General features: G+C 40.6%; 1 protein-coding gene across 1 annotated transcript in view; it reads left to right on the forward strand.

Annotated features, from left to right (window-relative positions):
- LOC109081411 (acetyl-CoA carboxylase 1-like) overlaps positions 1-21,286 on the forward strand; it is a 61,541-nt gene that overhangs the window by 1,693 nt on the left and 38,562 nt on the right. The window contains exon 2 of the mRNA XM_042757417.1: positions 11,766-12,021. Within this exon, the coding sequence (XP_042613351.1) occupies positions 11,795-12,021 (227 nt within the window). The 5' untranslated portion in view covers positions 11,766-11,794. The remainder of the gene's footprint in view (positions 1-11,765; positions 12,022-21,286) is intronic.

The raw sequence follows: 21,286 nt of genomic DNA on the forward strand, positions 1-21,286 counted from the left end.
AGTAACATTTTAAGGTTACTTTGGTGACTGCCAATAATTTCAACATTTACATTGTTAAAATCAAAAGTTGTATCTCTTACTATTACTTAATGTACCTGAGCTAACAATAACTCACAATGAACAGATTTGTTCCTGTAATTCAAAATCTTAATAAATACCATAATTGCAAAAATTTCTAAAATAGCACTGGTCAAAGTACCTTTATTTTTTATATTAAGGTTAGGTTTAAACCCATTACTTATATTAGGAATGCACCGAATGTTCGGCAATTTTTAAAATTCTGTTTTGAACCGCAATTAGATTTTAAGGTTGTTTTGGTGTTGAGTCTAATGTGAAAGACCGAAAAATTGTACCGAACAATGACGTGATGCGATCAAATAGAGGTGCGCACTAATGCAACAAACATGTCGACAAGTTATGTCATGACGACATTAGGGGTCCTATGGAAAATGCTATAACCACTGAACCCTATTACAACCCTTGGTGCTGCAAATGCTGGTAAGCTGCGGTGTGTCAAGCAAATGTGGACGCAGAAGTCGTAACCTTCTCAATGCGCCAGAGCAAATTCTTTGACCTTGGTGCCAATGGTGAGTAATTGCTGCTGGAGAAGGCCATGCTGCTGTTCCGTTCACAGAAATTCTTGAACAGAAGGAATTTCAACTTCTTTAAAAAGACTTGCTTCAGATCCTTCTCTACTATTTTTCAGCAAGGCTAGATGGAAACATTGGGGAAGCATGCCTAGGTCCAAGAGATAAGGCCACTACGGAGACCACATTCTACCCTTAGGGAGGTGACATTTGGAGATGGGCAGTACTACAAGTGGAATAGGTCTCAGAGTTAGGCCCTACCTGGAAGTAGGTATGGAGCTACTACCAACAGAGACAGACAGAGCAGAATCTGTCCAGGGGAAGACATGGATTTACCATGAGGGAAACCTTACCTTGGAAGAATACACATCCGGGATTACCCGCAGGGAAACCTTAAGGGGGCACGGCTCACCTTGGGATTGGTACGCCAATGTGATGGTATCCACTATCCTGTGGGCCAACCTCTGCTTTGAGACAGACTTCCCCTTCTGCTGACCTTCGTAACAGACAAAGAGCTGCTCAGAGCTTCTGAAGCTCCGTGTGCGGTCCACATATATGTGCAGAGCTCATACAGGACACAGAAAAGCCAAGGCTGGATCTCCCTCCTTTTTGGGCAGCGGTGCAGGCTAAACACTTGGTCCCGGAAGGGAGTAGTGGAAAGCTTGAGCATGTATTCAGGCCGTGGTCTCAGGACAATGTGAGAGTAGGCTTGCCCGAACACAAGGCACTCTTTGCTCACCGAAAACGCTTGCAGGTAGGGGTGTGCATGAATAGGCAAATATTATCTGCAATAATTATTTGAAAAATAAATACGCTATTCGAATTTCGCTAAATTGTTGCTTTGCTGGCCATAAATGCAGTAAATCCCTGATAAATCCTGAACAAGCAAACTTTAAGTGAACGAAGTTATCACTAAAATGAGGAATCATGAAATACAAACACTGGAACGTCATGACCAGTCGAATGAAGAAAATAAGCGGCACATCACTGCATTCACTATTGCAGTTATGCGCAGACATACCACGACTCTGAGCAAGCCAAGAAGAACACTAATGCAGCTGGCTTTATTGTTAACAGACTAAAGCCGTGTATCCACCAAAACGTTTTTTTTTTTTTCTTGAGGCTAGCATATTTTATCGATAGTTTTCAATGGGAGTGCCACGTTTTTTAAGATGTCAGCAGTACAGCAAAGCGCTAATAGGCTAAATGTTCAAATTTGGGCAAAACACATAGCTCATCACTCATCGTCAGTTTTCAGTCAGCTGTGAAAATCACAGTGGAGGAGGGGCGGGGCAAATACCACACGACCAACTGTCACATCCTACTTGTACTATGACTGAACGACAATGGAGAAGTTAATATTGATATATGAAACGTTTCATGAATTATTTTAAAGATAATGCATGCAACATTTCATTAGTGATGCACCTACCACATTACTTAAGTGGCTATTCTGCATCACACCAACCAAAGTGCCGCCGTAGTGCTCGCAATCGTTCACAACTAGGCATTTTCAGAAGATCGCCTGGCATTGTCAGCTGGCTAAAAACTCCTTGGTGGACACACATGTACAAGGTTTTTATTTATTTATTTATTTTTCAACAAGAACATGTGAAACAATGCAAACACGATATGTACGTGCTTTCTAACCTTTTTTTCATTCACTCTGCGCTCTGTGTGGAATGCTTTTTTGTTACACTGTTTTTTTTTTTTTTTTTTCGCATATTGTTTGTTTTCAAATGAAAAAAAAAAACATATATAATTTATAATTTTGTTGTGAATATAGCCTAATAACATTGTTTAGAAATGGAGACATAAATGTTTGATTAAAAAAATTATGTCTTTCTCATTAAACATCATTTAAATAAACAAATATTCGAATATTATAAAAAAAAAAAAATTAAATGCAATATTTTTGAAAAATGCCCATCCCTACTTGCGGGTCCCTGACCCTCTTGTTGGAGGTGAGCGGGGTCAGGAGCGCAGTCTTAAAAAAAAAATCTGACTCCAGAGGCTCAATGGGATCCCCTTGAAGTCCCGCCAGGGGTGGCCTTGGAGGGTTTAACCTTCTGGCACCCCTCAGGAACCTAATTATCAGGTTCTGCTTCCCCAGGGACCAGCCGTCCTCTGCATCATGATGCGCTGCGATAGCAGTGACATACACATATAAGGTGGAGGGTGACAGCGTACGCTCCTACCTTTCTTGCGAGAAAGAAAGCACGACTCCGATCGGGTATCTTCAGGGGTCTTCTCAGTGAGAAGAACACCAGTCAGCAAACAGACTCCACTTCAAGGCATAAGCTCGCCTAGTAGAGGGAGCTCTGGCTTGAGTGATACTGTCAACCACACCCGGTGACAGATCACTCAAGTCTGCTGCATCCCAACCAGGAACCACATGTGGAGGTTCCAGAGTTCTGGAAGCGGGTGCCATATGGTGCCCTTGCCCTTAGAAATAAGGTCCTTCCTCAGGGGGATCCGCCAGGCTCACTGGGGGAAACGCATACTTGCATAGACCCGGTCCACATGTATGCGCATATATGGAACAAGGGTTACGTACGTAACGGAGATGTTCCCTATCTGTCGTTCACTACAAGTTATGTCATGACCAGAGGCGGACAGAGTACACAGCTTCATTACTTGAGTAAAAGTACAGATACCCCTTGCTAAATTTTACTCAAGTACAAGTAAAAGTACTACAGTCGGATGTCTACTTAAGTAAAAGTCCTGAAGTACTTGTTTTTAAAAGTACTTGAGTATCAAGAGTACATTTTCTAAATATTGCATTACTACTGCCACAGTGCTTACATTTATGTACAGAAACGTCCTACATGGAGTTATGTAACCATTTTAATGTTAATACCTTGGAGAATGTAAAAGGAATTGAAAGTAAAATTAAGTAATTTTCATCTTTTACCATGTTGCTTTATTTAACATTTCTCACTTGCACATAAAGGCAACGCTCTGACAAACCTCTGCTAGAGTTTTAAGGGAATTTTTGCACCCACATTTGAACCTGACTGTGTTAAACACACTGCATACTCAAGAGCATCAAAGCAAATGCTCAGCTTACATTAATGTGTAATATCAGAAAAGAAAATTCAGCTAAGAATTGTGTGTACATGTGAGTTTTCTCTGTTTTTTTCATCAAACAAATCAATAAACCGAAATCAGCCAAGAAGGCAATATAGCAATGTTCTGTCACCCCTCTGAACCTGACCATGTTATACATGCAGCATAGAAGAGAAAATAATAATGATTAAAGAAAATCAGCTAATCAGCTGTGTTTAGGTCCGCGTACAAAGAAGGAAAAATAAAATTCAGCTAATTTGAGTTACCGTATTAAGCCCCTTCCTCTCACAGGCAAAGGCAGGAGAAAATACTTTCAGCTGAATAACACCATTCTCACACACACAATCTATGTGTGACAACTCTGTGTGTGTGTACTGTACTTCAATTCAATCAAATGGCATGAAGTCTTTGGGATAGCTGAATGTGATTGCTGATAGGCTGTGTCTCAATCAGTGGCGCCTGCACAATCCAATTACGTTTTAGAGGGAAACAACAAATTTCCAAGATTTTTCTTTTTTTCCATCACACAAATTTTTAATCAGATAGGCATTTCGTCCACACGGAATCCGGCGTTTTGGGAGAGTGAAACTGATGTTTTTTGAAACCGGGTCCCAGACTGAATAAATTTGAAAACGCCGCCTTTGCATTTTCGTCTGGACGGCGAATCCGTATATTTTCTGAAATGATGAAGTCATCAGCCCACGTCTCGCCGTAATCAGACACCGCTACGTCATGTAACAGCAACAAAAACATGAACAGACACTGAACGATTGTCTTTTTATTAGCTAACATTAACACAGATTAATAAATGTATTGTTCATGTTCGTTTGTGTACCATGCGCAAGGTTTATGAGCATAGTCCAAGTCTTCTTCTCCGTTTTTAGTGTATCTCCGTGGCAGAATTACAGTGCCACATACTGTTCTGGCATGTATACTACATCGTTTTGCGGTTTCGTGTGGATGCGGATATTTCTTGAGACGAGGAAAAAAAAAGATCGGATTGGGGTAAGCTCCGTCTCCGTGTGGACGGGACCGAAGAAGTAACGGGTACTTACGGTTATGGATAGAAATGTAGTAAAGAGTACAGTATTTGCCTCTCAAATGTACTTGAGTAAAGTCATGAGTACTCCCCAAAAATGATACTTGAGTAAAGTACAGATCCCTCAAAACTGTACTTAAGTACTGTACTCAAGTAAATATACTCCGTTACTGTCCGGCTCTGGTCATGACTTGCTGTGTGCCAGTGCATCCGTGCCACTTAGAAAGACAAGGTCTAACCAGGCACTGAAAGTGTGATGGCATAACGGCGTGATGGTAACGCAATGTGTGCCATGGCGCCATGCCCATCTTGGGACTTGGCTGTGTAACAAATGCTGAAGTGTCCTCATATAGAGCAATCTGAGCGGCATGTTCAGGAGCCTCTGAAATTGCTTCAGTGGTACCACCGTCCTGCCTCTGAAGGAACTCAAGCAGTTCAGCATCTGATAGGATGCATTCATTGGTGAGACATGCTGTCATGTCAACCGAGTCCAACCTCTATACAGAGAAAAGAGATTCTCTGTACGGGCGAAAGCTTGCTCTTTTCCCAGTTGACTCAACCCTAACTGGCTATGGTGCCAGAGCACCAAGTCCATGTGATCAAACAACTGTTCTCATGACTGGGCCATGATGAGGCATTCATCGAGGTAGTTGAGGATCCTGATGGCCACTTCATGTGATGGGGTAAGGGCGCCCTCCGCAACTTTTGTAAAGACACTGGGACAGGGACAGCCTGAAGGGGAAGGCCCTGTACTGATATGGCCGACCCTTGAACGCAAACCCTTAGGAACAGCCTGTTTCAAGGAAGAATTGAAACATGAAAGTATGGTTGACTGCTGCAAACCAATCTTGGGGCTGGATCCATCTGAGGATGCATTTCTGCATCGACATCATGAAAGGAAGCTTGTGAAGGGCCCAGTTCAAGACTCACAGATCAAGGATTGGCCGAAGGTCACCGCTTTTCTTTGGCATGATGAAGTAAGGGCTGTAGAACCCCTCCTTTATCTCAGCTGGAGGGACAGGCTTAATTGCATTCTTCACCAACAGGACATCAATCTCCTTGCGAATGACATGGGTGTTTCGGACTGTCACTGAAGTCTTGAAAATGCCACTGAACTTTGGAAGTCGCCTGTCGAACTGAATCGTGTAGCCAAGTTGAATTGTCCAAATTAGCCAGCGGGATGGGTTGGTTAGTGCTAGCCAGGCTCTCAAACTCCATGCGAGTGGCACCAAAGGGACAGTCGACAGACGTGGTGGAGAAGCAGTGGGGAACCCTGGCTAGAGATGCGTGAGGAGGCATCATATCATTGAACCGTGATCTCTTGGCCACTTGCAAAAGAGTGCGCCATGGGTAAGAGTGAGGAAGCAGTGCATTGCTCATTGTCAACCCACGAGCCACATAACCTCGAGAAAGAGAACGTAACATTGAAAATGTAGTAAAAGAAAAAAATGAAAACAGAAGATTCTCCACCGACCCTCTTCCAGGGAAAGGAGCGGTGCTGTTCCCACCATCTCTTGGAACAGAGCAGCTTCCCTCATCTCTGGGTTGTCAGTGTCAGGGCCGATTAGCCGTCTTTTTGGAGGATTTAGGGGCCTATGACATGGGGCCCAGTAATCACTCTCTTCTACTGGGGAGCGTCATCGTACCCCCAGCTGCCCTGCTATTGAGGGTATTGAGGACGGAGGAAGTTCACAAGTGGCTTCTGGCCATAAAAGGGGCCTTTTACGACTTTGTGACTTCCTCATGCACCTCCAGGAAGAAAGGAACCAGGGTTCACCGATTCACCTCCAACCCGATTCTCATGGCTGTCCAGGCAAGCATGGTCGTCAACTCTGGGTCTGATTTAGCAGAATCCACAACACCCGAGGGGGGCAGCCCTGCTGAATCTTCATCCTCAGAGGATGATAGCCCATCCCCCGATGCTACTATCGACATCTGGTCCTCTGGCGGAGCCCCGAATGAAACGCTGGGACCTCCATGAGATGGCCTAGCAGAATCATCTGGAAGCTGCTTGGTACAAGCTCTGTGTGAGGAATGATTGTGCCATCACACCAGTCCAGAAGAACGTTCTCTCAAGGTGAATGGCTTTTTATTGCAATAAAATACAACACTAGGCTCCAAAACAAAAATCTGAATGAGTGGATGCATGTCACCTCCTTATATATGTATGTACGGAGGAGTAGTTGGGCATGCAAATTCGACTCGCCAGTGTTCACTGGCCTGTCTTTTACTACTCTGAGGTGATTGGGGCTCCCAAGTAAAAACCCTAATGTCATCATGACATAACTCGTAGTGACCGACAGATAGGAAACCAGTCTTATACTACCAAAAAAAACAAAACAAAACAAAAAAAACCCTTACTATAGTTATACCATTGTAACCCCAAATTTACCATAGTTTTGCTGCACTAACCATAGTTTAACAATGCTATTTTTAGTAAAACTGTAGTTATACAAATGATAATCAGTATGCCAAAAAAGAATGGTTATTACACTTTTACTACATTAAAACCACGGTTACTTTTCCAAAGGGATCTGGTATCAGTAAATCACACTGTTACCTTACTAACATAAATGTGGTATACATGAATATGGCAATCAAGTACTATGGTATTACGTTATGTGATACCAGTACCTTTAGAAAACGCTGTCGTAGTGTGTTATTTATTTTATTTTATTTTTTTATTTAAAGTTGACATGAATTGGAAATTCACCTTATTTTCTATACGCATTTTATTGATCTTATTATAAATTATCAATCTATGCATGTTTAGTTTTGTAAGAACAATTTTGAGCTTTTAATTTTTAACTAAAATCTCTTAAATCAAAAAGGTGAAGGAACAGGCTTCTCTTGCTGAAGTGTTCTGCATATCTCCAATTATTTAGTCAACTTGAACAATTTCTTATAATCGACTGTACGCATTCAGATCTGTCTCCAGATGTTACATTGTGATTTCATGTAAAATGAAAGATACACATTTGCATCATATTATCCTTGTTTTTAAGTCTTCTGCTCACTGGAAAATATATTTAAAGGGTTAGTTCACCCAAAAATGAAAATTACCCCATGATTTACTTGCCCTCAAGCCATCCTAGATGTATATGACTTTCTTCTTTCAGACGAATACAATCAGAGTTATATTAAATAATGTTCAGGCTAATCCATGCTTTATATGGGAGAAGATTGTAGCCCAAAATTTAAAGTCTAAAAAACTGCACCCATCCATTATAAAAGAAATCCACATGGCTCTGTGGGGTTAATAAAGGCCTTCCGAAGCAAAGTGCTGCATTTGTGTAAGAAAAATATCCATATTTACAACTTCATATACCTTAATCCAACTTCTGCTGTCGTATGCGCGTTCACGAGAAAATGTCGTACAGCGAATGATGTATGAAATAGGCGTAGCGTAAACTCCGGTGAGAATGTACTAGTCTCCCGAGAAACGTTTTGTTTACAGCAAAGGAAAACCAGTATCCATTTGGCTAATATTGAAATCCTCCAACATTTTTCTTTACAAATCCTCGTTTTGTACTACTAATTCAGGGCTCTAGACTAAATTTTTGCACTGGTTGCACTGGTGCGCCTAACTTTTTTTTCTTGGGTGCACCAGCACAAAAGTTAGGTGCACCCAAATTTTCGACCGCATTGCATTTAACACCTCATTATTACAAGTTAACTTTTTTTTTTTTTAATCGCTGTCCATCAGGGGTGTAAATCGGATGGTTCGTCACGATACGATATGATATCGATTCTCATACCCAGCGATACAATATTTTCCGATACCTCAAAAAATTCTACGATACAATTAAGATTCGATTCGATACAGGAGTATATCGATCGATATATCGATATTTTGATATTTTATATCTATTTTAAACAACCATCTACATTTTTATTAACTCACAAATGCAACCAAAATATATAACAAGAACATTTATCTGACAATTTTACATTCTGTACCTCAGTTGGGACATTCACAACAAAAAAAAATAGGCCTACACATTTTTTAAAATAATAAAGAAAATAAACAATTGGAAAAACAATTCTGGCTGCTACTGTGGGCTCAGAGCTAAAAATCTTTTCTACAGATAACCAAATTACAAGCAAAAGCAGAAAATAACTACAATACAACAAAGACACAAATTCAATAAACAGCGCTGTTCAGGTTTTTCAGCTCAGTCAAAAATAAATTTTCAGGTACGCTACAGAAATGTTAGGCTAATCAAATGTAAAATAACTGCACAGTCTTCACTCTATAAATTAAATATAGATGAATCATTTCTGATGTTATAACGGTTATTTAGTCAGGAGCAGTGAGCACTTGTATTTTTCTTTGAAAGCATTAGATTTATTATTAGTTTGCTTTCATTTTAAGAACGCAGAACGGATTTAATATACTGATACACACGCCTTTTCTTTCTCAACTGTTTACATTAAGACATATGCCTAACGACTGTGTTTACTAGGATATTCGTCAATATGCGCATTTTGATTTAATTTTTTCTGTATTTATTCATCCATGCACAAAAAAGCGGAAGAGAGCTCGATTTAGTATTCACGCGGTCTAGACGCGGCTGTCTGTGTGCGTGCACACGCTTCAGATGTGTGCGCTGAAAACTTCTCACACAGCGCTCGACTGTTCCGCGAACAATCCCGAGCGTCTTTTATGGTTCACCTTGTGCAGGGGCAGTCCTTATATCAAGTCCTGATACGCGAGTTTGAGCGAGAATGCACGCGTTGGCGGTAATGCATAGACGGACATTATGTGAAAATGTAGACAGTTCCAAATAAGGTGCCTGTTTATACTACAGATATCGATATTTTACGTGTGGCATCGATGCATCGTATCGTCAGACATCGTATCGATGTATCGATCCATATCGATGAATCGTTACACCCCTACTGTCCATATAGGCCTAACAATCTGGTCAACATAATGTTCTTTATTTGAAGCACAATTCTACAAGAAAGGTAACTTACTGAAAAAGTGTTGGTGCTTAAAGTGCTTTACTAAGCTGAAATTTAAACTTAAAACATCTCAAGATAAATGAAATAAAAAGAAAATCTAAATTAAGTTTTTTTAAGGGCTTCAAACTGAACATCTCATGCCTCAGTGTCTTATGGACTATCCTCAATTGCAGTCACATGCCCCTCGGATGGCCAACTCCTGTAGTTTAAACTTCTTGATCTTTGGCCTTGGCTAAACCAGCTGGCCACACTCTCTCTAGCATCAAAATCTTCCAGACTTGGCCCCTCTACACTGATTCTTATCAGATCTTCCATTGTGTCTGAATGAAGGGATGCTCTAGTGTCTGATTTGAACAGCTAAACAGTCCCTAAACAGCTTATACTACTGTCTCAGCTATTAAAATAGTTCAGTTTTGTACGTAATAGCAAAGTGCTTATATTTTGTTTCATTTTTTTAAGTTAATTTAGAAAAACATTAGGAAGAAATTTTTGTTTGTTAAATATAAGTTTTAGTATTTTTTTTTTTTTTAAGTAACGACTAAGCGGCCAGCGGCAGACAGTGAGCCTATGTTTGATCAATTTAGCCTTCTCAAATCATGCCTAAAATACCTGCCTAAAATAAAATCTATAGATATAAAACAGTTCAAGCATATAACAATGTTTAAATGTTAGACCCAGATAAATGTGCGCTATATCCAATAGTTTGTGCAGAAAGGCTTCAGGACATGGAGATGCCAGCATGAAAATTTGCTTTTTTTCAGTTGATACGCCATAATTTTTGGCTCATAAAGGTAAGAGTAATACATTATTCGTAACTGCAAAGGGTCTACTTTTATTTGTGTGCACTCACAATATCAACAAAATGTTGCGCTGTCATGTCGTCCTTAACAGGAGTACAAAAAAAAGACACTCAGTGAAAACATGCCTAAATGATAAATATATCTATAGACATGATAAATATATCTATAGAAAGCTTTAAATGACATACTAAAGAAATGAAACAAATCGAAACATCTTTTATTATTTTATTATTATATTAATATGCATTTATATGTAATGCTCGTCTAATGAGATGGCTATTTTATTATACTTCATCCTTGCTACACAGACTCAGAAAACACTAGTTTATTAGTAAATAATTCAAATATCTGCTTACTATTTCCCCCTATCACATTTACAGTAATTACTTTTGCGGCAAGCTTAAGCCTATTGGGTGTATTTGAATGCAGAACTTTTCAGCTGCGCTGACAGCGCACACCATACCGTTGCTGCGGTACACTAAACACCGTCCAGCCGCTCTTGACAGTCGCGGAAGCACGGTCTCGTGTTGTTTCCACCAGCGTGGCAAACAGGCGGGATGTCTGGCCCGCGTCTGAACTATGACGTGAAAATTGGCTCGAAGCCCGGCTCGAGGGGCATAAAAAGTCGGGGTCCGTCGGGCTCGGGCTGAAATGCAGAGCTCTAGTGTCTGTTGTTGAACCACAGGGAGACTTTCAGAGTCCCGGAGACTTTTTTTTTTCCTCAAACGGCTGGTCGCACCGGTGCGACCTCTGATTTTTTTTTTAGTCGCATTATTGAGAAATTAGGTCGCACTCTAGAGCCCTTTAATTTGTGACCAGTGTTTTTTTTTTTGCTCTCCCCTCTGCGCTTCCACGTTCGTCACTTCTGCATTCATCACCGTGTTTGCCTACGTCCTATGTCATCCGCTGGACACCACTCTCTCATGAATGTGCATACGACAGTTAACGGAAGCTAGAGATTAAGATTCATTATGTTGTAAATATGGATATTTTTCTTACACCCAGAGCTGTGTGGACTTCTTTTATAATGGATTGGTTAAATATTTTGAACTACCATCCACTCTCATTATAAAGCTTGGAAGAGCCTGGATGTTTTTTAATATAACTCTTGATTGTATTCATCTGAAAGAACAATGTCATACACACCTAGGATGGCTTGAGGGTGAGTAAATCATGGGGTAATTTTAATTTTTGGGTGAACTATCATCAAATATTTCATTAAGAAACCTTCTTTTGGTTGTAGTAACTTTTGACTTGAAGACTTGAATGTGAACTAATGGCTCTACTCTCTACCTTATATAGTGGTTGCAGCCTGCCAGTGTGGCCTAAGTATGGCAGAGCAGGACTCTACCGAGAAGAAGTCTCCAGCTGTGGCTGCGCTGCACTCTCACTTCATCGTAGGCTCTGTGTCCGAGGAAAACTCTGAGGATGAAACCGCAGGGAAGCTGGACCTGCAGATGGAGGAGAATCCACGCTCCCTTTCCCCCTCTTCTGTCAGTTCAGACAGCACTTATGAGATGGGCTTTGACAGCCTGGACGGACCCTTGCACAATTTGAGGTCAGAGATGCTTTGTGTTCTCATTTGCAGTTACTGTGACATGGATGTCCACTTTCACCAAGACTGTATCATGCGTGCTCTGCCTGGTGCTAGAGATCAGGGACATGACCTTTGAAAAGCACTAGTTTCAAGATAAGTCTAGTGCTGTTTGTCTAAATAAGTGATTACATTTCTTAGTTCATGTGTATATGAGGGAAGTATGCAGGTGCATTGTGCAAAGTGGTGGCTTGAGGATACTGGGTTCATCACTATGCTAAAATGTGCACAAGTGCCTCTCTGTGTGTTTGGTTAACTTTGGTTTCACTGCCAGTCTTTGGCAGCATTTCCATCTCTATGCATCTCACACAGACTTGCCATAATGGGCTGTTGAGTGTGAGTGCATCAAAGTGTTGATGCTTCAGGAATAGTTTGGAGTTAGACATGAGGCTGTTTGACATTTCCTGGAATAGTGGTAGTGTAATGCTCAAGGATCTGGACCAGGGGTCGGCAACCTTTTCAGCATGACGTGCCATTTTTAATTTTTCTGGTTAACCACTGTGCCAACATCACTGTATGTGTATGTGTGTGTGTTTGTGTGTGACAAGCCCAATGCATTAAAACTGTTCAGTTTAATCACCTTTCTATATTAATGCGCTGCTTTAATTGATGCGCTCGCGCCCACACACACACACCACTGGCACACAGATCTGAGATCGCGCTGTGCAAAAGGTAACATTCAGAAGCTTATAAACTTGTTGTCAGCGCTGCCACCTGACTTTTATTAATCAATACTGAATCACTACATTATATTTCTCAGCAAGGAGGGGTGTAAAATCACTGTTTTTAAGTAACTAAACTCAGGTTCATTGTTTGTAGAGAGAGAGAGACGCAGAAAATCTCTCTCTCTCTCTCTTATTTATTTGTCTATATTTGTGAAGTGGCCATATTTGAGAAAAAAAAATTAGAGTAGTTTGCATCTCTGGATATAGCTGTCAGTCATTTAACAATCGTTAAAAGTTAACTAATATTAAGTGATTTGCAGCTTTATCTTACCTCGCTCTCTTAAACGTTAAACTGACGCTTCGCGTTCTGCTTCTGTGAACAGTAAACCCCAATTTGTTTGATTTGATTGGCCATCTCAATCATTTTGACATTTACGAGCGCTGTTAGACCGCTGAGGCTTTGATCTGAAGTGCCAAGTATGTGCAGCGGTCGCGCGCTCACTCATACAGGTCCTTCTCAAAAAATTAGCATATTGTGATAAAAGTTCATTATTTTCCATAATATAATGATAAAATTAAACTTTCATATATTTTAGATTCATTGCACACCAACTGAAATATTTCAGGTCTTTTATTGTTTTAATACTGATGATTTTGGCGTTCAGCTCATGAAAACCCAAAATTCCTATCTCAAAAAATTAGCATATTTCATCCGACCAATAAAAGAAAAGTGGTGTTTTTAATACAAAAAAAGTCAAACCTTCAAATAATTATGTTCAGTTATGCACTCAATACTTGGTCGGGAATCCTTTTGCAGAAATGACCGCTTCAATGCGGCGTGGCATGGAGGCAATCAGCCTGTAGCACTGCTGAGGTGTTATGGAGGGCCCAGGATGCTTGGATAGCGGCCTTAAGCTCACCCAGAGTGTTGGGTCTTGCGTCTCTCAACTTTCTCTTCACAATATCCCACAGATTCTCTATGGGGTTCAGGTCAGGAGAGTTGGCAGGCCATTTGAGCACAGTAATACCATGGTCAGTAAACCATTTACCAGTGGTTTTGGCACTGTGAGCAGGTGCCAGGTCGTGCTGAAAGAAAAACGAAATCTTCATCTCCATAAAGCTTTTCAGCAGATGGAACCATGAAGTGCTCCAAAATCTCCTGATAGCTAGCTGCATTGACCCTGCCCTTGATAAAACACAGTGGACCAACACCAGCAGCTGACATGGCACCCCAGACCATCACTGACTGTGGGTACTTGACACTGGACTTCAGGCATTTTGGCATTTCCTTCTCCCCAGTCTTCCTCCAGACTCTGGCACCTTGATTTCCGAATGACATGCAAAATTTGCTTTCATCCGACAAAAAAAGTACTTTGGACCACTGAGCAACAGTCCAGTGCTGCTTCTCTGTAGCCCAGGTCAGGCGCTTCTGCCGCTGTTTCTGGTTCAAAGGACATGCCTGTGCACGGTGGCTCTGGATGTTTCTACTCCAGACTCAGTCCACTGCTTCGCAGGTCCCCCAAGGTCTGGAATCGGTCCTTCTCCACAGTCTTGCTTCAGGGTCCGGGTCACCTCTTCTCGTTGTGCAGCGTTTTTTGCCACACTTTTTTTTTTTTCCCACAGACTTCCCACTGAGGTGCCTTGATACAGCACTCTGGGAACAGCTATTCGTTCAGAAATTTCTTTCTGTGTCTTACCCTCTCGCTTGAGGGTGTCAATGATGGCCTTCTGGGTTAACCTCTTACCCATGATTGCGGTTTTGAGTAATGAACCAGGCTGGGAGTTTTTAAAAGCCTCAGGAATCTTTTGCAGGTGTTTAGAGTTAATTAGTTGATTCAGATGATTATGTTAATAGCTCGTTTAGAGAACCTTTTCATGATATGCTAATTTTTTGAGATAGGATTTTTGGGTTTTCATGAGCTGTAAGCCAAAAATCATCAGTATTAAAACAATAAAAGACCTGAAATATTTCAGTTGGTGTGCAATGAATCTAAAATATATGAAAGTTTAATTTTATCATTACATTATGGAAAATAATGAACTTTTATCACAATATGCTAATTTTTTGAGAAGGACCTGTAGACTAGCGCAAGTTAATTCTTACACTTTTATAGTTTTTATAGCTCCTAACAGGCTGTGTGACCATAAGTTATTATCTCAAAATGTATATCAGTATGCATTTTTCCCTAATGCTTGCGTGCCAGCGATTATCCCCCTGCGTAGGTTGCCGATTCCTGATGTGGACTGTTGGCAAAAGTTTTTTTGTTCAGTTCTTCATAGAATTCCAGGTCCAGGTCATGATTTTTTACTTCAGTTTACTCTCCAAAACATTTCCTGCTGTTACCGCAGTGCAGAACTTTTTTTAATTACTTTTTTTTTTTTTTTTTTTTTACATTTTGGAATTGAATTTCAGAGGCATTTTTGCCTTTTACGAAGGCATTTAAAAAAAAATACATAGTAGTTATTTATTAAACTACTAATTACTAATATTAATATTGTCAGAGGGCAGAATTTGCTAAGGAGACAGCTGTAGGGAAAAAGCTGTTCCTGAGTCTGCTGGTCCTTGTCCGGAGGCTCTTGAAGCACCTCCCGGAGAGCAGGAGGTTAAACAGTCTATGGTCAGGGTGAGAGGAGTCCTTAAGAATGCTGCGAGCTCGACTTAGACAGCGTTTTCTCTGGATGTCCTCAGTAGCAGGGAGTGGTGTCCCTGTGATGTGTAGGGCAGTTTTCACCACCCTCTGCAGTGCCTTGCGGTCAGCAACTGAGCAGTTCCCATACCAGACTGTGATGCAACTGGTCAGGATGCTCTCGATCGCACACTGGTAAAAGTTCACCAGGATGGCTGAAGACAGCTGGTTCTTCATCAGTGTCCTGAGGAAGAAGAGGCGCTGGTGAGCCTTCTTGACCAGGCTGGAGGTGTTTGTAGTCTAGGACAGGTCCTCCGAGATGGTGGTTCCCAGGAACTTGAAGCTGGAGACACGATCAACAACCATCCCGTTAATGTGGATGGGGTCATGCATGCTTCCTTTCTTCTTCCTGAAGTCCACAATGAGCTCCTTTGTCTTGCTGGTGTTAAGGAGCAGGTTGTTGTCAGCGCACCATGAGGTGAGGTGCTGTACCTCCTCCCTATAGGCAGTCTCATCATTGTCTCTGATGAGGCCAAACACCGTGGTGTCATCTGCAAACTTAATGATGGAGTTAGATCCATGCACAGGCTTGCAGTCGTGGGTGTAGAGGGAGTAGAGGAATGGGCTCAGCACACAGCCCTGTGGCACGCCAGTGTTTAGTGTGATGGTGGTGGAGCAGGTTTGGCCTGACCTAACATGCTGAGGTCTGTTGGTCAGAAAGTCCATTATCCAGTTGCAGAGGGAGGTGTTAATGTCCAGGTCTCCAAGTTTTGTGGTCAGCTTGGAGGGAATGACAGTGTTATATGCTGAGCTGAAGTCAACAAACAACATCCGTACATATGTGTTGTTATTGTCCATGTGTGTGAATACAGAATGCAGTACTGTGCATACTGCATCCTCTGTGCTCCTATTACTACGGTTAGCAAATTGGTGTGGGTCCAGTGTGGATGGGAGGCAGTCCTTGAGGTGTGCTAGGACCAGTCGCTCAAACCACTTCATATCGATAGATGTGAGTTCTACGGGGCGAAAGTCATTCAGGCTCATCGGGGAGGAGTGTTTTGGCACTGGCACAATGGATGTGGACTTAAGGCATGTTGGCACAGTTGCTTGGGTGAGGGACAGGTTGAAAATGTCTGTGAAGACCCCGGCAAGCTGCTCTGCACATGCCCTACGCACACGTCCAGGAATGCTGTCTGGGCCAGCAGCCTTGCGTGCATTGATCCGGCTCAATGCAGTGTGGACATCTGTAGAGGTGAGTTTGAGGGGTTGGTGGTTTGCTGAGAATGTGATTTTTGGTGGCCATCATCTTGCTATCACTGTTGAAGCGAGCATAAAAGTAATTTAGCTCGTTAAGGAAGGAGACGTCTGTGACCGTTGGAGTAGAGTTGCTTGGCTTGTAGTCACTGATGACCTGGATGCCCTGCCACATGCGTCGGGGGATGGAAGAGTGCTCCTCTACCTTTAGCTTGTAGCAGTACTTGGCCTTTTTAATGCCTCTCCTCAGGTTAGCCCTGGATTTGCTGTAGGCCTGAGCGTCATCTGATCTGAAGGCAGTGTTGCGGACTTTCAGCAGGAGTCACACCTCCATGGCTTCTGATTAGGGTACATTGTGATCTGTTTTTACGTTGTAACACTGTCAATGGTGGTGTTGATCTAATCCATACAGAGGAGGTATAGATATCAATGTCCGTGTGAGAGCCACAGGCAACCTGAGAAGCAAACATACTCCAGTCTGTGTATTGAAACCTGTCCTGAAGTAAAGAGTCTGCTCCAGTTGGCCACACTTTGATGGTCCTCACTGATGGCTTCACACACTTAATGAGGAGTGAATACTTAGGGGTGAGAAACAAAGAAAGGTGATCAGACTGTCTGAGGTGGGGGAGGGGGGTCGCAATGTAAGCTCCATCAATGTTCGTGTAAACATGATCCAAAGTTTTGTCTCCTTTAGTGTGGCAGGAAACATGTTGATGGAATTTAGGGAGCACTGTCTTTAATTTGGAGTGATTAAAATCACCCCTGGCAATAAAAGAAGCCTCCGGGTGAGTAGTCTGTTGTTTACTAATGGCCGCATGCAGTTTGTTTCATAGCAAGCTTGGCATTAGCATCCGGTGAATATAGACTGCAGTTATAATGGTGGAAGTGAACTCCTGCGGCAGATAAAAAGGTCTACACTTAACCATGAGAAACTCTAGGTTAGCTGAGCAGTGTCTCCCAACAATGACAGTGTTTGTACACCAAGCTTTGTTAACATAATCCGCCGACTCTTGTCTTGCCGGAGTCTTCTGCTGTCCTATCTGCCCGGAGCGTGTAGCGTCCGGCTAGCTCAACTAACTTGTATCAAATAACTTATATTTGACATTTATTTTAGTTTTATTGATATGATGGTTTTTGTTAATATTTTGAATTATATTATATTTTTCAATTAAAATAATTTTTGTTGTGTATTTTTGTTATTCTTATTAGTTTTTTAACGTCTTCAAAATGTTTTAGCTTTTAGTTTTAGTTATTTTAGTACTTCAACTTATAGTAAATGAAATTAAGTGAAATACAACATGTTTGAGTTTATGGTTTTAGTTATGTAAGGGAAACAGGTCAATTTAGCTCAAAGGGAATCATTTAAGATTTTAAAGGGAATTTGAACAGAATCACTGTTTCACGGCTGATCACTGAAACGGCCAGCGATTCACTGAACGAGCCGTTTAACATCAAATCTGCGCTGGATATTAATATCCAAAGTATAGTGAAAACACTATTAATTAGCACAGTAACAAGATCGGCAGTTTAAGACATTAACTTGTAAGCACAAAACACAAGATACTTCTCTTTTCAATATGAATAAGGCTTTATTAGATAAATCTAAGACATATAAACTAATCTAACCACATAAGCACACGCACTCACACATTCACACAAGTTGCAGGAAGATAGAAAGTTAGGAAAGAATGAGTTTAAGAGGATGAAAATGTGAAATCCCAAGTTTACAGCAATACGTGAAATTGCATAGACATGAACAACCATCAATCACTTAATTAACCCTCGCATTGAGTTCATCAATTAGGTTAAAATTATATTAGATAACACCAGTACAGATGTGAGTCTGGAGGTTACTTGCGTTGCCTGTTTAACGGGGTTCCCTTTGTTGTTGCTGTAAAGGGGGTTTCCCGAGGTTGCTGATTGGCTGGAAGTTCAGTAGTCGTTGAAGTGACGTCTTGGGAAGCCCGTGGTTGGGTGTTGGCTGACGATGCGGAGTTGTGGGCTGGTTGAAGTTTCAGACGGGCACTCGAGGTCAGACTCGGAGACAAGGCATTACAAAACTTAACTCAGAACACGAAACTCTCAAACGGAAAAGAAACTAAAGTAAAAGAAGTAAAGTTTGACGAGACTAGGTGGTGTTTCTTCTCATCGTGGCTAAGTAGCAGCAGGCGTGCAGGCCGAAGCACGCTGGAACGGCGCTCGAAGAACGCTAAAAGTGATGACAAAGCATGACTAAAAGCAGCAGCTAAAAAGCAGGCTAAAAGCCGGCATGACTGATAGCAAAAGCTAAATGAAAGCTAAAAGCTAAAAGCAAAGTTTGATGGTGTCCTGAGTATTTAAACTGGCCTTTTGGCCACACCTCAAATGTTGTCTTGACCAATTAGATATTGTCTTTTCTCGGGGTGTTGAATTGTTTGTCCCACCCATTCATAAATCATATGTTATCTTATCAAGCACGTGGTCTTTTCCCGCTCTTGCAGGGTATAATTTGGACATGATTCCTATAACAAGAATATGATACATTTGACAAATAACTGATGGTCAGAAACGTTTCAAGCAAGAAGATTCGAACACACACATACTAAACATGAATATGATCCCTTAAGCTATTCAAGAGTTATTATAAGACATACACAATAAGTGATTAGAAACATTAAAGTCAAATGTGTGGGTTACATAAATGATATGGAGTTAAGCAATGGAGTGATATCCATTTAGAAGTCTTTTTTGAGTTCATTTTGTTGCATATATGCATTGGAAGGCATTCTCTGTGCCATTCTGTGGAGTAAGGATATGTCCTGTGAAGACCAGAGAGGTTAACAGGTCTCCTTAGGAATTTCAGTCTGGTTCTGCGAGGTGGGGGGGAAGTCAATCCAACGATCTTGTTTACTCTCATGGCTTTACATGTGAGGGTCAGACTGTCCATCTATTCGATTACTTGCCCCAAATTAGACAATCTCTTCTTCAAATGGAAATTGTCAATAATTGTTCTAATGGTGTTAATGTTGAAAGCTGTTCTCTGAAAGAGTTGGTTAGTTATCTTGCTTCAGACTGTGGTGCTAGGAGTTGATTTACAACTCCTTTCTGTGGAATTCGGCTCATGTTTCAACCAGGCTCCCGATCGAATCTTTAATTTGTCTGGTTCAGGCCTCATACGCTACAGTTAATTATAATCTGATTTTACATAATATATTCTCAGAGTAAACAATTAATTGTACTGTATTTTTACTGTACTGCATTTTTTGTAATAAAAAAAAATGTAATTAATTTCAGAAAGGAAACAATTAAGGATGGATATATTTCAATAAATGTTCTGCTAGAATGTATTTTAATTTTTTTTTTTTTTTAAAGAAGAGCTGTAATAGAATTAATAATGAAATACAGAATTTTTTTAGGTGACAGATTTAATAAAAAAAATTAAAAAATACAGACATTTTGATTTGAATTCAAAATACAGTCAGGTCCATAAATATTGGGACATCGACACAATTCTAATCTTTTTGGCTCTATACACCACCACAATGGATTTGAAATGAAACGAACAAGATGTGCTTTAACTGCAGACTTTCAGCTTTAATTTGAGGGTATTTACATCCAAATCAGGTAATTGTGGTGGTGTATAGAGCCAAAAAGATTAGAATTGTGTCGATGTCCCAATATTTATGGACCTGACTGTATCTGCCTTTGCTGCACTCTGTCACTTTGTTAAAACAACAAATCTTAATTATTAAACCACAAAGACATAGATCTTTTATATTGTTAGGTCTAAACATGTCAGTTTTTGTCATTATTTCTACTATTAAAATAATATAAATTGTGTATGGTGGGATGGGGGAACATGTAACCACCTTTTATAGCCACTGGACCACATGCAGGCAAGACAAATTACACAGTTCCGGCAAATTTGCTATTTAATGGCTGCCTCATGAATATGCATCATTAATATACAGCTGCTTATTAGTGTATTTTTGTGTTTTCTGATTTTGTTCGCTGTTGATTTAATTTACATAATACGTCATGCCTCAGTGTTTAACCAAGGCCTCATACGAGCTGGTCAGAGAAGCGCTATAGGACTATGGGATTATTATCCTGCCATGATTCAAAACTGAAAATAAAGTTCTGAAAGGTTGAAACTAAGTGTTCGAAAGCTCAAAATCTTACAAAAAAAAAGTTTTGCAAGATCGAAAAATAAGATTTGCAAGCTTGCAAAATGTAAAAAAAAATAAAAATATCTCTGCAAACATTATGTTGTTTTTGAGATCTTCCTTTTTCAGGACTGCAACATTTTTTTTTACGATGTTGAGATTTTCAAATTTGTCAGTGTTCTCCCACTGTATTAGTTTGTTTTCCAGGTTTTGAAACCTTGTAAATGGTGATCTGAAAACTGGAGTGCGAATGTGTGCAAAAAAAAAGTTTTGAAACTCTGAAAACAGAGTTTTGAAGGCTTGCAAAGTGGTAAAAAAAAAAAAAGAATCTCTGCAAACATAATTTTGTTTTTGAGTTTTCCTTCTTCAGAAGTGCAACACTTTTTTACGGTGTTGTGCAATTCATTTTTTTTCAGAGTTTCGAATTTGTCACTGTTCTCCCAGTGTACCGTATTGTTTTCCAGATTTGAAACCTTGTAAATAGTGATCTGAAAACTGGTGTGCGAATAGGTGAAAAAAAGTTTTGAAACTCTGAAAA

Source organism: Cyprinus carpio, chromosome A5 (assembly GCF_018340385.1).
Source record: "Cyprinus carpio isolate SPL01 chromosome A5, ASM1834038v1, whole genome shotgun sequence".
Lineage (NCBI taxonomy): Eukaryota > Metazoa > Chordata > Actinopteri > Cypriniformes > Cyprinidae > Cyprinus > Cyprinus carpio.